At 32.2% G+C, this 14,519-nt stretch overlaps 1 protein-coding gene across 3 annotated transcripts; it reads right to left on the bottom strand.

Annotated features, from left to right (window-relative positions):
- Nucleotides 1–968: 968 nt before the first annotated feature.
- On the bottom strand, nt 969–13,520 carry LOC126743616 (SUN domain-containing ossification factor). 3 transcript variants are annotated; one of them, XM_050450799.1, is made up of 5 exons: nt 13,253–13,520; nt 12,931–13,200; nt 7,527–9,372; nt 1,245–1,901; nt 969–1,194 (listed from the first exon to the last, which is right to left on the bottom strand). In XM_050450799.1, exons 1-5 carry the CDS (start codon nt 13,309–13,311, stop codon nt 1,129–1,131), a joined length of 2,898 nt encoding a protein of 965 aa, XP_050306756.1. In that variant the 5' UTR covers nt 13,312–13,520; the 3' UTR covers nt 969–1,128. The 3 variants fall into 3 exon arrangements, with proteins under 3 accessions (XP_050306756.1, XP_050306755.1, XP_050306754.1); XM_050450798.1 differs by having other exon boundaries at nt 969–1,901; nt 12,931–13,003; nt 13,064–13,200; XM_050450797.1 differs by having other exon boundaries at nt 969–1,901.
- Between the last annotated feature and the right edge of the window lie 999 nt (nt 13,521–14,519).

Genomic DNA, 14,519 nt, shown 5'->3' with positions numbered 1-14,519 from the left:
CCTTAAAAGCATGTCGTAATTTAGAATCCTGAGGAATAAAATAATTTTTTCCCAAGTTGGATGGTTCAATTAGGTAAAGATTTAAATCTTTGTAATATCAAAGAGCTTTCGAAAACTTATAAAGTAACAGGAATTAACGGATTAAAAAATGTACGTCTAATAAAGGAATTGCAATAAAATATAAGAGTTGGGTTGTGTTGGCTTTTGGATATTTGATAATAATTATAAATAATAAAAATATAATATATTGGTTCATTAACTTAACCCCCATGCGTTCAAACAAAACCAGGCATATCCGATGTGTTCATACATAAACAGACATCCAATTTTCTTTTTAAGATAACTTATATTGTTATTTTTTTTTTGTAAAAATTAGGTTAATACGCTCTTAAAATCCTTACATCATAATCTAAGTAACTCGACTTCTTTTAATTCAACCTGTTTTTGAAAAAAGATGTCTGCTTTTGCATGAACCTTCCTTAATTGTTCTCTTTTTAACTTGTAGCTTTGCTAATATATTAATTACTGCACCAAAAATCTTACTTGGCCAGACGTGTATATTATCTGATTTTCTTCATTGTTCTTAATTGAAACTTTTAAAGCAATTTTAAGAAGTCTATTTTGGCAGAGGTCTGTATAGTTTGAAGGTTTTTGATACTCCTGGGACTTCACGCAAAATGTTGCAATAAGGGAAAATTGATGTCGAACAATACGCCATGAAAAGCATCGACTTTTTTTTTCATTGATCGAGTGGATTAACGCAGCGTGTCCATAAGAAAATAAAATGTTAAATTATCTGGACGATGGTAGCTGAAAAACGAAACGTCTGATTATACTAGGATGCGCATACAAATTCAGGCTTTGTATTGATAGGAGCAATATTATCGCATGTACGATGAAAAATATCCCCAGAAACACCCTGCCTCCCAACGAATTCTAAAAACTGAATAAATGAATTACTAGGAATGTTAAGTAACACTTTTAAACATCTATTACAAGCAATCGAATTGTAATTTTTATGAAAACGTGGCATATTTTTTGGCAACCTAGAATACCTTTTTAAATAGTTTCTTAAATCCCTTCCTTTCCTTCTTTGGCGATGGCTGATTAGAACTCGAGATGCTTCCGTTAAGCGATTGTACCGGGCTGGCCGGTCTCGCCGCCCCATTTTTTAACGAATTCGACCTGGCCAATCTGAAATTCGCGGCAGTTTTTATAAAAACGGGTGCATCTATGGTGCTTACATCGGGTACAACCGGTTTACTTTCCAAGGTAAAACTGTCACCCTCCTCTAGAGGAAAGGGGATATTTTCAATAACTCTACCCCTGCTCTCTACCCAGTCTTGACTAGTCGGTTTAGACCAAATTTTACTAGAGGTGCATGCGGGCATAAATTTATCCGCCTCCAAGCAGCAGTTCTCGGGGTTCGATGATTTCTTCTTTCTTTTTCTCGGGTGTTTTTCTTGATCGCCGGATGCGGAAGTGACGATTTTCAACGCCTGATCGCTGGGTCGTCGTTTTTTCTTCTTCGAAGTCGCCCTCACCACATCCACAGAGTTGCGACGGTGTATTTCAACAGGCTTCGCAGCATTAACATGGGCCGATGGTGTTGAAAATCTCTTATAAGAATAACAAAGAAATATAAGACCGGCCCCAAAAAATAACCAATAAGTGAAATCGCTCCAGTTCCGTTTTTCCGCGGAAAGATTCTCCATGGCTCTAGTTAGGGATTCTAGACGTTCCTCCAACTGTTTGTGACGTTCCTCCATTTTTGATGTTACATGGTTTAGGGTGTATTCGGTTTTATCTAAGACGCGTTGCATCTCTTCCACTTGTTTTTTGTATCTTTTACTTAGTTCTTCTAAGTACTGGCTAGACAAGGACATGTTCCTTTCAAGTGCCTGAAAAAAAGTTAGAGTAATTAAACTAATACTGAGTATATTTGTTTAAAGATTTTTACATTTGAAGGTAAATCATTATTAGTCCTTAACACGTATAGGCCCCCGTCTCTAGAGTGTGATTATTTTTTGGAGAATTTAGAGACTATATTGCAAAGTATTATTTTCAGTTATTATGATATAATTTTAATGGGAGATATGAATATAGATAAGTAAACCGAGTATAATTTATGTTGCTGGATGTCGAAACCAACTAGCGTTGACATTAATTCAGAAAGTTTCATTGATGTTATTGCCTCTAGCAGCGGTATTGCTCCAAATGAGTCTTATTCTGTTCCTGTTTCAGATTCGATTTGTGATCATAATCTTATTTATGGAATTTTAAATTTATCTATAAAAACCGGAATAAAGAATAAAAAAACATTTAGAAATTATAGATATAATAATTTAACTCGATTCGATCAAAAAACCGCATCTCTTAATTGGGATGATATTTATAATGCAGATGATGTTAATGCCAAAGTTGAAATTTTAACGAAAAATATTTTATATCTGGTGGATAAATGTGCTTCTTTACAGAGTAAAAATCTTCGATATAGGTCATTTATGTCCTGGAGAACACCTAATATAAAAATACTAATAAACTTAAAATCTGTAGTTCTGGGAAACGGTAACGGAAAACGGTCGTTATATTAGTATTCCCGAAAGTATGGAAGAAAGCAATAATAAAACCAATACCAAAACTTTCTACCCCCAAGACCTTAAACGATCTACGCCCTATTAGCATTCTTTCTGCCCTGTCAAAAATTCTAGAAAAACATATGTACTGTCAAGTTTCTGAACATATAAATTCATTTCAAAGTATTCCTGATTGTCAGTCTGGTTTTCGCAAGCATTATAGCTAGTGTTGTTAAATTGTCGAGAATTTATTTTTCGAGAACGTTCCTCGAGCATGAACGAGTACAAACCAGAATTTTCAGCACATACGAGCATAAATGAAAAAAATGCAAAGGAAACATATTAGGAAAATATCTGAAATTAAAAATGTTTGTGTTTATTTATGTTCTATTTATTAAGTTAAACTTTTAAACAACCTATTTAGGAACTCTCCTCCGAACTATCCTCTCCCTCCTCGCGCTCGCTTAATTTTAAATCACTCAGAATTTCCGTTAAATGAAAATCAGACTCAGAAGAATCATCTTCAATGGTATTAATTTCAGCCCCAGATTTGGTAGTGACTTTTATTTTTTTTGATTTCGGTGCCATGAAATTGGTAGTAGTGTTTGGCTGGCCGGTATTTGAGCTTATACTTTGACTCTTTAATTTTGTTTCTAAATTAATATTTGAAGCAACAAATGCCAATTTTCCCGCCCTCTCAGTGATTAATCGATTTCTTTTTTTTGTGTGCAGGAAACAATACTTGCTGAAAGTTCTTTCAGTGGCAGCCGAAGACGGTGGCAAAGTTCGCTCAAATGCTCATTCGTGCTCTTGAGAATAAACGTTACGAAAAAAGTTGTGAACGTTCTTCGAGAATAAACGGGAACGTTCCATTGCTCACAACACTAATTATAGCACAATAACAACATTAGTAAAGATTATAAATGACATAAGGTCTGCTCAAAATAAAAATGAGATAATATTACTAGCCTTGTTGGAGTTTAGTAAGGCATTGGACTCTATAAGTAACGATTTACTTTTGGCTAAATTAAAATAATTTGGTTTTTCTATTAAATCCATATTATTAGTGTCAAACTACTTAAAAAATCGAATGCATAGTATCTCTATCTTAAAAGATTGTAACATTGAAAAGTCCTCATATATAAATATATGTTTGGAGGTTCCTCAAGGATCCATACTAGGACCGCTTTTATTTTCTATATATGTTGCGCATTTGCATATCAGTTGAAAGCAATCAAAATTATTACAGTATGCAAATGATTCTCAGATATACACATCATGTACGATACATAATTACATCAGAATGACTTAAATAATTTGCAAATATATGCCCAAGATCATAATTTAAATGCCTCAAAATCGTGCATCCTGGTACTAAAAAACTAGTTAGACTTAAAATGTTAAATTAGACTCAAATGTTCTCATCCTGATGGTAATGTGTGCTACATTGGACAAAACGGAAGAGGAATTGAAACTAGAGTAAAAGAATTTATCAAATTAATAGAAAATAACATAAATAAGTTTATTAATAATATTTCACCTTTCGCCAACCATATCATCAACAAACAAAAGTAAACATCACAGCTATGTAGTATAAGAAAGAATGAATTTTAAGAGTCTAATGATGATGAGTGAACTCATCGAAATGCATAACTCTTAACAAAAAGATTGACATTTTCATTTGAGGAGAAAAGTCTACCCGCCCTTCCCAACCCGCTAGTCGTAATTAAAAACCCAATTCAGTAAATTTTCTATCATAGTATTTGTATTATGATCGTCAAAATGGTGCCTAGAAGACTCAGAATGGATAAAACATAGCAGTGTTTTTGTTACGGAAAATAAAAACTACTGTCATTAAAATAAAAAATGTTAATGATGTAGAAAAACTGCCTTCTGGTTAACACGTTGTACCCAAATTCTTGTGTTGTGTTACAAGTGATCAAATAAGTACGAAGGACTTTAATTTAATTCACCTAAGTATATGTGGCCTTACTACAAATTTCAATGCGTTTATTGTGCTCTTGCAGTTATTAAGGGTAAGTTTTGATTGGATAGTTCTTTCTGAAACGCATGTCTTTAATGATGTACAACTATTTCATATAGATGGATATGAGATTTTTACAATGAAAGTTGATCAAATATAAGTGTAATGGAACAATTATTTATGGAAATAGCGACTTAGTGTTGGGTTTGGCAATAATTAAAATCAATGAAACTTAAGTTTTTAAAAACCACTCTTCAAAAGAATTAAATAACTATTGGGGTTAATGCATATAAAAGACATATTCATAGCTGATATAAACGAACTAAAAACAATAATAATAATAATAATACTTCTTATTTGCTCATATACATCCAACAGCTTAGCATCGTCAAAAAGTATAGACTGTCAAACGCCAATAATACAGTGCATGCGTTTTACCTACATAACATAGCAAATAAAAAACTTACATTTTGTTCACAATATAAAGCAAAATATAATTTTGGTTCGCATCAGAAATGCTCACTAAGTATAGATGAAACATTTGTTATACAGGTATGAAAGTATAATATTCGATAAATTTTGATATACTAGGTTAAAGACTATTGTAGAATTCGACCAATGAGTATGTACAGATCTCCAAAATCAGGTTTTTCGTTACTTACTTAAATCTATTTAAATGTAGTTGTTTTGTGGTTTCGGATATTGCATTAAAAAGTTTTATGGCATTAGTCATATAGCCCTTACGGGTCAGACTAAACCGGTGTTGTGAAAGTAAGAGATTTCCCCGATGTCTGGTGTCATATACTATGTACTGTGCTAAATCTAAAAGAGATGTGTTCTAGCAAACATCAGAGATTGGTGGATGTATAGGCCAGGCATTGTCATGATTTTTAAATTTTTGAATAACAAATACTATCTGTTGGTTTTTTGTTTTCTAGAATTCTGAGTGCCGATTTTTGCAACTTAAATGCTCTCTGCCAGTCAGCCGAGTTACCCCAAAATAACAGTCCATATGACAACTTTGATTGAAAAAGTCCTATATATGCCTTTCTAAATACCACTGGAGGCGCTGATTGAACAATTCTGCGCAACAAAATGCGTCTATTCTCTGATGTCTTTCCCTTAAAGAGAAATTAACCACCTCTGTTTTATTTAGATTCAAACATAGATTGTTGTCAGCAAACCATGCTTTTAACTTGTAAAGTGTTGCACTAGTAATGCATAACTAGTCATTTTTAAAAAGGTGAAATTTTTGTTGGACATATTAATCCTAATATTCTCGATAAAATTTCTAAGCCTGTTAGCAACAGTTCTTAACATTAGCGGTTTTTTTGGACCTGTCAAGGGCGTTCAACACTGTGAAGCATCAAGACTTTCATAATGAAACAAATGAAAAATATTACTTACTTAACCAAAAGTTAGAAAAACTACAAGTCGACCCCAGTATGTTAAGTGTGGTGTTCCACAAGACACAGTGTTCGGCCTATTCGTGTTCTTAGCCTATGTAATCTCTCTAACAGAGCTTTTAACCGATGGTTAAGACTATATGTTTTGCCGATGACACTCTATTTGTAATTGATGCCTTTGACCGATGTGAAATTGCCGTGGTTATGACAAAACACTGGTTAGACTTGAACCTCTTAATCCTTACTGTTAAAAAAACACGTTTGCAATGTCTTCCAAAACCTTGCCAAATGACTGTAATTGTAAAAGAGATGTCTCATGCAATTGTTCACAATAAAAGGTAATGCTCAATATCTAGAAGCTTTTTTTGACCAGTGGTTATATATGGTTTTAACTAGATTTATCAGAATTTTTGGAGATAAATAGAGCGATACAGAATAATGGTATTACATGTGTCAATGATCAAATAAATCATTCATCCACACAGTTTTTTAATTCATTGAATTTTAATGCTAATCTATAGTGGCTTTTCATTCTGTCATATTAAAGAGTTAAAACTATGTTATAATTTATTTATAAGTATCATTTCGAGTATCGCCACCTATATCCAACATACATATTAAAATCTAATTTTGCAAACTACAGGTACCATACTTTAAGTAAGGCGCACGCTGTCGTGTGAAAATTTATTTGAGTTTTTGTAAACCCAAGTTTTGTCCATGCTTCTCATGCATTTAAATGTATTTTAACCTTGTCTGAAGCACTAGAACTTATAAGATGAATTTACAGAACCCCTTAATTTGTGTAAGTAATTTTAATACCTTGTAATTTAACATGTATTAATTATTAATTATTACCTTGTATTTTTTGAGAAATTAACACTTTTTTGATTTTTGTTGCCTGAGGACGCAGTTTCGAAACCGCTAATATAGAATAAAAATTCAGATTTTTGAGACTGCTTGTTTGTCAACCCTTAAAAACTTAATCAATGGTTGATCAACCATCTAATTTTTATTAAATTTGCTGTGATACTGTGGATTTAGTGTTTTTGTTTTCTTTAATGTCATAACTTTCTTTAAAAGTATTGAGGTTCCAAACTGGTTAAATGAGAATTGTATTTGCACAGGCTTTCCAGCAATGGTTCGCCGTTAACTGAACTTGAATGGGTATGCTTAAGAGAATTTGACCTTAGCATTTTTCCTTTTTTCGAAAAACTAGTTAGTACAATATAAATTTGACTTTCAATATATTATGCTCTATGATTTTTCAAGAAGAAAAAAGGGTAATTTTGAAAACAGTGCATACAAATAAAGAAAAATGTAATGGCAATGAATGTAGTGAACCCCATTAACAAAACTTACCTTCTAGTAATAGTGCATGGGATTTGGACGGCAAGAAAACAAATCAGATTCTCCAAAATATTCATATATGAGTAATCAGTCTGAAAAACCCGAAATTTTATTCCATATGGATGTCAGTTTTGAAACTGAATTGTTGCCGTATCACAGTAAAATATTTACATTCATAACACTAACTGAAACCTAAAAAAAAGAATTACTAACCTTAATTCTGTTTGACAACCTCAAAAAGACTGATTCCTTTGGTCCTTGTAAGTTACTAGTTGATGGAGGATTAACCACGGGTTGACTGGCTTCCGTATTCAATTCGTTGATCAATTTATCGACATTTTCCTCAGTAACACTTTCCGATTGGAGTTCCGCTTCAGCTGGTATATCAGGGTCTACTTCAGAATCTGAAGCATTAGTATTTTCAACAGGTTCAAGTGGTTGTTGAGTGGGCGTGCCTAAATTCTCTTGGTTACCTGGCAGCTCTGTAATTTGGGCTTTTGTTGGCATGTAAGTTGTATCAGTTGAACATCCTGCTTTGGAACCGATTATATCTAGATTCTCTAGCTTGACTTGTTCACTAAATTTATCAGTTTTCTCTCCGATTGTCTCTCTATGTTCATCATCCTTTATGCTCGCTTTTATATCAACTTGATCCACATTAATTAGATTTTCTCCTGGTTTTTGTTCAGTTACATTAGCGTATTGGTGGCTCACATTATAGAGCACCTTATTATAAGTAATTGCCAAAGAGTTGCACATGGCTCCTAAAAAAAATGCAGGAAAGAACGAATTTACCGAGTTCGCTTCCGCGTAAGTGCTGAGACTCGCGCTTTTATCTCTAAAATCGAATCCAAACGGTTGGCAAATAGCAGAATTTACTAATGCCCTATTTATAAATGGAATACTGACTAGATTCTTAATTTGCTGTTGAGTGCAGCTAAGTAGCTCATAAATTTTTCCAAAAAGTGTATCAGAGCAGTTATTACAGACCACATAATGACTAGGAGAGCTGCAAGATTTTATTATTGGCGAGTAAAGTTTGCTTAAGTTTCCCGCCTGACTAGCCTCATTGGTTTTGTTCACTTTATTCCCTAAAACTTGAGCGGCTTTTTTAACCATAGAAAGGACCGCGTCAGTCGCCGAGCTTAGCAAATTCCCCGGTTTCTCTTCTTTGACTAATCTACCTAAGGAACCATCGTCATCATCGTCGTCATCATCCTCACTTCGTTGCACGTGAGTCGGGTCGTCTTTTTGTAAAACTTCAAACACAGACATCCCATACGCTCTGAATAATGATAAAGGACAATAATGTTCTGAACCGTAATGACTTTTAAATTCTACTTTTACATATTTGCCGAAACTCTCGGTGTTTACGTCAAAACTTTGAACCCCTCGTTCCTCTTTGGGTGGCAGAGCAGTAAACACTCCGACAGAAGTCCAATCTCTAGTCGGAAATCGATCGCTTACTGATAAAGCGAACTCTTTCGGTGAAGACGAGAACAACTCGTAATTGGCTAACTCTATTTTTTTTAGTTGAATGGCCTCGCACAACTCCACAACGAACCAAATCCTACTGTTACAAAGATTGAGCATATATTCATCACGGGAACCAACCAAAATCGCCCACGTATGTTGCGCCTCGGGATTGGCTAGGACCACTTTCGCACCGCAATCCACAGACGCATAATTGTTCCATCTTATTTTCCCCCCGGAACTTTGTTTGGTGCCGTTAAAAGTTGAATTTGGGGTGGAGGAGTTCACTTGCTCCTTCTTTTCCGCTTCCTCCAGATGTTTTTGGGCCCACTCGGAGAACGATGGAATATCTTCGGATATTTTTTCTGTGACATTTTTCGGTGGTGCGGCGTCGGTTTCTTCAGTCTCATTATTGGCAGATCTATCTTCCTCACTTTCTAATACTATATTGGTGGCATTTATGGTTTCTTTATCGGGAATCTCGTCATCTATAGGTAATGCCGACGCGATGTTGCTACGTTTTTGAAGTTCATCAGTGGCGGCGTCAACGTGCGAGAATACGATCGGAGTGTCATTGTTTATTATTCTGAAAGAAAAAGTTATTTAGTTCTGATGAAATATATTTTCTTCTATTTTCTAAACTAAAGAGAGTTGTTTGCAGTGTAAACATTTTTTATGAGGAATGCTGCTGTAGAAACCTTTTTACCCAGTCCTAAAACATCTATAACTAAAAATTACCTAAGTTATATTCAAATTTAAAAAGTAGCTTTATTGTCCCAGAGTTATTGACAAAGCCTCATTAAATCTCAGTAAAACTTAGGAGTAATAAATATCAGAAAGCAAATAGAGTTACAATATTTTTTTTCAAAACACACATACATATTCGCCAATCAATAACTAACAATCTTTTCAATTTAATTCAGTATATTACAGTAATTAACCAATTTACAAAATAAATATAAAATAAAAAATATTCAATAAAATAAGATTTTATATTGCAATAAAGCACTTGAAGTATTAGTACTATCATTAAATATCTAGCATAAAAAACAGATAACAGGTAACATCAATGAAATCAAATAAAATATAAGGACAACAATGGTTTAAAACAGAGTAACTACAATAGAAAAGAAGACACACTTTAAGCAAAGTCAAGATATAAAGTTATATTGCACTTAAGCAGATTTTAAAATTCGTTGAAGTGAACTCAGACAACAATGAAACAAATCTATACTGACACTATTTGAGTTAATCATCATTCTATTCATTGCACAGTTTTCACCATACAGTGTACGATGTTGTTCAAGGTAGAATAAGCTAGTCTGTCTGAGCACTGTAGTAGGAGGATCATTTAAACTAAGCTGACACAACAACTCAGGAGACTGTATTACATTGTTAAGAATCTTGTATGTTGTGACAATATCGCAGTTTATACGTCGAGTCTCAAACTTTTGAATGTTCAGCAATCTATACATTTTATTGTAATTAATATCAATACAAGGAATATTAAGCTTGTAAGCAATGTATCTTATGAATTTACGTTGAAACTTTTTCTAGACACATTATATATTTAGTGTAATAAAGTGACCATATACATGAATTCGACTCAAGTTGACTGTGAACCAATGAAAAATACAGAAGTTTAATGGAATCAATACTGCTGAAATCATGAGTGTGCCTCTTAATAAAACACAACATTTTGTAAGCCTTATTACACAGGTTTTCAATATTTTTTGAAAAAATTTATATATATTTTTTTAAATCTAATATAAGGGTTTTCCTATATGAAGAGGAAGATGACTGAACATTTTTTTACTCATGTAAATAAAAAAACAACTTGCTCTCTTGTTCTAAATGTGGAATGGGAAACCGAAGGGTGTATGTAACTCGAGTTCCAAAGTTATTGTTTCAAGCATATATAAGCCACAAAGGGTCAAGATTCTATTTTGCACAAAAAGATGACGACAAGATACACGACACTTCACTCCACATAGGGTTCTAATTGCTCTTTTTTACAGAACAAATACTGTATTAAAAAGATAGTAGCACATGAGCACCAAAAACAAATCCCATACAAAGATGTGACTCCACAAGGGCATGATAAGCATTTTTTGCAATGTAAACATCTAAGTTCTCTTCGTCTAAGTCTTTCCAGATGTCCAGAGTTCTTTCCCAACCTTTTGAGTCATTTATTTGAAGTAACTAATTTTTTCTCAGATAATTGCATGTTTTGTAAAATTTCTAAGTGATCTATAATAATTTAGTTTAGCTTCAGATTTACTTCTAATATAACTGCCCCTAGTTTTATCTCTTGGTCTCATTAATAGTTTGATATTGTTTGTAACACATGCATTAAGAGGACTCTTAATCATATACATGCAATAACAGCAAATGAAAGGCCTGCCTGTTCTTTACTTTTTAATAAACAGGTTAAAAAATTATTATTAGATTGAGCCTTTTATTCTCTCCCTGGTGTGGATTATAGGTGTGAAAGAAGGTTTAGTGTAAATTCAGTGTTATTAAATAAAAATCTTCAATGTTCAATTTTCCTGATAATAACATGTCTGATAATGCTATTAAATTGATTGGTATCTTAATAAGGATTTAAATTTTAAACAACACATAGAAAAACAAAAGCGCTAACTATGGTAATTGCAAAGCTGTCATACAATGAGAAAAACAACCTATCTAAATTTAATACTCTTTTAAAATTTACATTAAATTACACAATTTACTGTAAAGTTGTAATTGAAGCAAATAAAAGTTTTTTGATTTGATTGATTTGATTTTCGAGCTTAATGATTTTTATCATGGCAGATTGTATTTTTTTATTTATATCTTATTTTATCAATATTAAACCATCTATTTTTAGAAATACACATATAATTTGTAATTTCTTTGTAAATGAGTGTTGGCTCTTCTTACAATAAAGCAATTTTAACTTGACTGGAATTATAGTAAATGAAATAAGCACAGAATTAAATGAAACCATTTATCAAGAAAATTTGTTAGGACAGGGCACTTAATCATCAATTAAAAAAAGATCTAATAATTCTGTCCATACAACCAATATTGTAAAAATATATCCTGCATTGTACATCATAAACCACTTATCATGTTTGGCTATTAATAGAAAATAGGATATTCAAACTAGATCTGCAAATAAAACCTGTTTAATATTCACAACATAATAAATATTATCATTAATACAGTTTGTAAATTATGAAATACTATTCAAAATTACTACTTGGCCGATAAACTTTTCCAAGGATAAAACTACTAGTCATATATGAATAGTTTTATTGATCCAAATGAATTACCAGATGTTTTTAGCTTATAACATGTTTTGTTTACTTGAAAAAGACTGAAAATAAAATTGAAAATTTCCTAATAGTAATTTTTTTAACTTGCACCATAATTAATTGCAAATATATACTAGAATATTTCTGTTGTTTCACTTTATCACGGTTATTAATCTTTAAACAATTGATTTTGACAACACAATAACTGATTATACATATTTTAATTGCGTTTCAACTGGCACCACATTGACTTTCATCCATATAATTGAAAAAAATAAATAGTTAAATAGTAAGCTAAAACAAAATAATATCTTTATTTGAACTAATTAAGGGATCTTTTTCTGATTATGTCTTGATTCAACATTTACTTTACTTTATTTGCAACAAAAAGTATCATGAACTTATGCATCCTTGAATTTATTATTAGTAAAGCCTAGAAATAAATGTCACAAAGTTGCAGCTTAAAATATATTGAAGGTATTCAACATCAGTGACATTTCTTATCTAAAAATATTTAGTGGCCTTAAACAAGTTTAAAGTCAATTCAAATATGAGTACTTATCTACTGCTAATTATCAACTTTTTGCATTTTATATGTATCACAGTGGGTTATATTTTTTTACTTGTATTATCTGTCTGATGTGGCCTAAATGTATAATTTTTATATACACTAGTTAACTTTCTATAGCGCTCTTTAAAAAATACTACAATTATTTATGACCCAGAATCACAATAGAAATGGCCATAACATTATTGCACAGATTTATGAAATTTTTTCAATTCAAGGGTGTTTTAGGATATGTTGATGTAAATGCAAATAATTAAGTAATGATGACACTTACTCGTTTATGCCTTCTATAGCTTCTGAACTGATTTCGGTAAATATTGATTCTGTAACCTCACTCAGTTGATCAACTGTAGGAGTGGATTCAATGACATGATCAATTTCATTTTCTTTATTATGCACAAAATCACCTTCGCTTGGTTTAATAAGTACTTCCTCTGCTTCTGCCTTGCTAGAAATGTTGTCTGTTACAGGCAAGGTAGAGTCCAAGGTTGGGTTATTGACTTCCTCTGAGTCAAGGGATAAAACTCCAATCAGTAGGCCAACACTAAAATATTGTTTGATAAGATTTAAAATAGAGAGCAATAAAAGCGGCTTACCTTAAGCAGAAAATTAAATTATAAAGAAAATAATGAAATATTATGTGGTTTTGCTTCATGTTAGGTTTTTTGCTAATGGTGAAATTATCACGTTCATTTTAACCAATGCCGCTTTCGCCCGATGGAGTTAAACTTTCCTTTAGTTTTTAATGGAATTTATAATTTTAAAGGCACTAAAACCAGTGAAATGCACAATTTTTTTTACTGCAATGCGATCTTGTCTCCCCATTCAAAAATCAAAAATTTATCACCAAGTATTAAATGTCACATTGACATTAGCTGAAGCTGACGTCAGATAAAACCAAGGAAACTAGAGACATGGAGAGGGATATGTATGCTAAACGTGTGTATCCAAAAATGAACGACAACTAGTTTCCGAAAGTTGCCACATCGGCGCTGTTAGTCAGAAGTGTATCTCACTCTGATTAGCGGGACCCCCATTTGGTAATAATGTTAATGATATAATATAAGAACACTGAAAGGCCTTTCAATGTTCTAAGGATATAATATTAATGATATTGCATGTTTACCTTTTTTAATGTAGTCAAATACCTCTCGCCACTCGAAATCTTGGTTCATCTTGCCTAAAAGAAAAAAACCGTAATTTATGCGAAGTTTTTGATATATTATAAAATTCGAAAAATATATGAAGAATTAAAAAAATGTTTTCATACTTATATATTAATATACTGACCTGTGGAGCCTTAAAAAGAGTTATAACAAACGCATAAAAATGAGTTTATGAGTGTTGAATTGTATGATCGGTATTGTATTGTATTCAATTTAGGGTATGGTTCCCTATTCTTTTTTACAAAAGGCAAGGGTAATGTGTTTTGATCCTTTTATCAAAATAATATGGTTGATTATAATAAACTCTATACAGACAGAACTATTTTAAAAATGTACGATTTTAAAATGATCACTTTATCTTAGTACTTGAAGAATTTTGAGAGAAGTTTCCAGTGGCCTTTTTATTTTCAAGCAGAAAGGATCAATTAATTTATGATTTTTCTTAATATGTCAAGGATGCTGTAGGTATAAACAAAGTTAATATTACCTTTATGACAGATAATACTCAAGTTTATTATACGAAGGCTTGATGAAACACTGCATGCACTCTAAAAATTTGTTACAGATTTTTGAAGGGGGTGAATAGACTAATAAAATTCACATATGTCACAATTATGTAGTAAAGTCCTTCATTTGATAAATTATTACACTACCAAAACCAGCTTAACAAAAAACGAAATTCAAATTTCCCGCCAAC

This window comes from Anthonomus grandis, chromosome 13 (genome assembly GCF_022605725.1).
Source record: "Anthonomus grandis grandis chromosome 13, icAntGran1.3, whole genome shotgun sequence".
NCBI classification, from domain to species: Eukaryota; Metazoa; Arthropoda; class Insecta; order Coleoptera; family Curculionidae; genus Anthonomus; species Anthonomus grandis.
Note: the sequence above shows the minus strand (reverse complement) of the source record. Positions and strands in the feature narration are given on the sequence as shown.

Bases quoted from the DNA above. Each gene is read 5' to 3' on its own strand.
- LOC126743616 (XM_050450797.1), bottom strand. From the start codon at position 13,311: ATGAAGCAAAACCACATAATATTTCATTATTTTCTTTATAATTTAATT. The intron at 9,373-12,930 runs GTAAGTGTCATC...TTTTTCTTTCAG, and splicing joins GCTATAGAAGGCATAAACGA to AATAATAAACAATGACACTC. The intron at 1,902-7,526 runs GTTAGTAATTCT...ACTTTTTTTCAG, and splicing joins GGTTGTCAAACAGAATTAAG to GCACTTGAAAGGAACATGTC.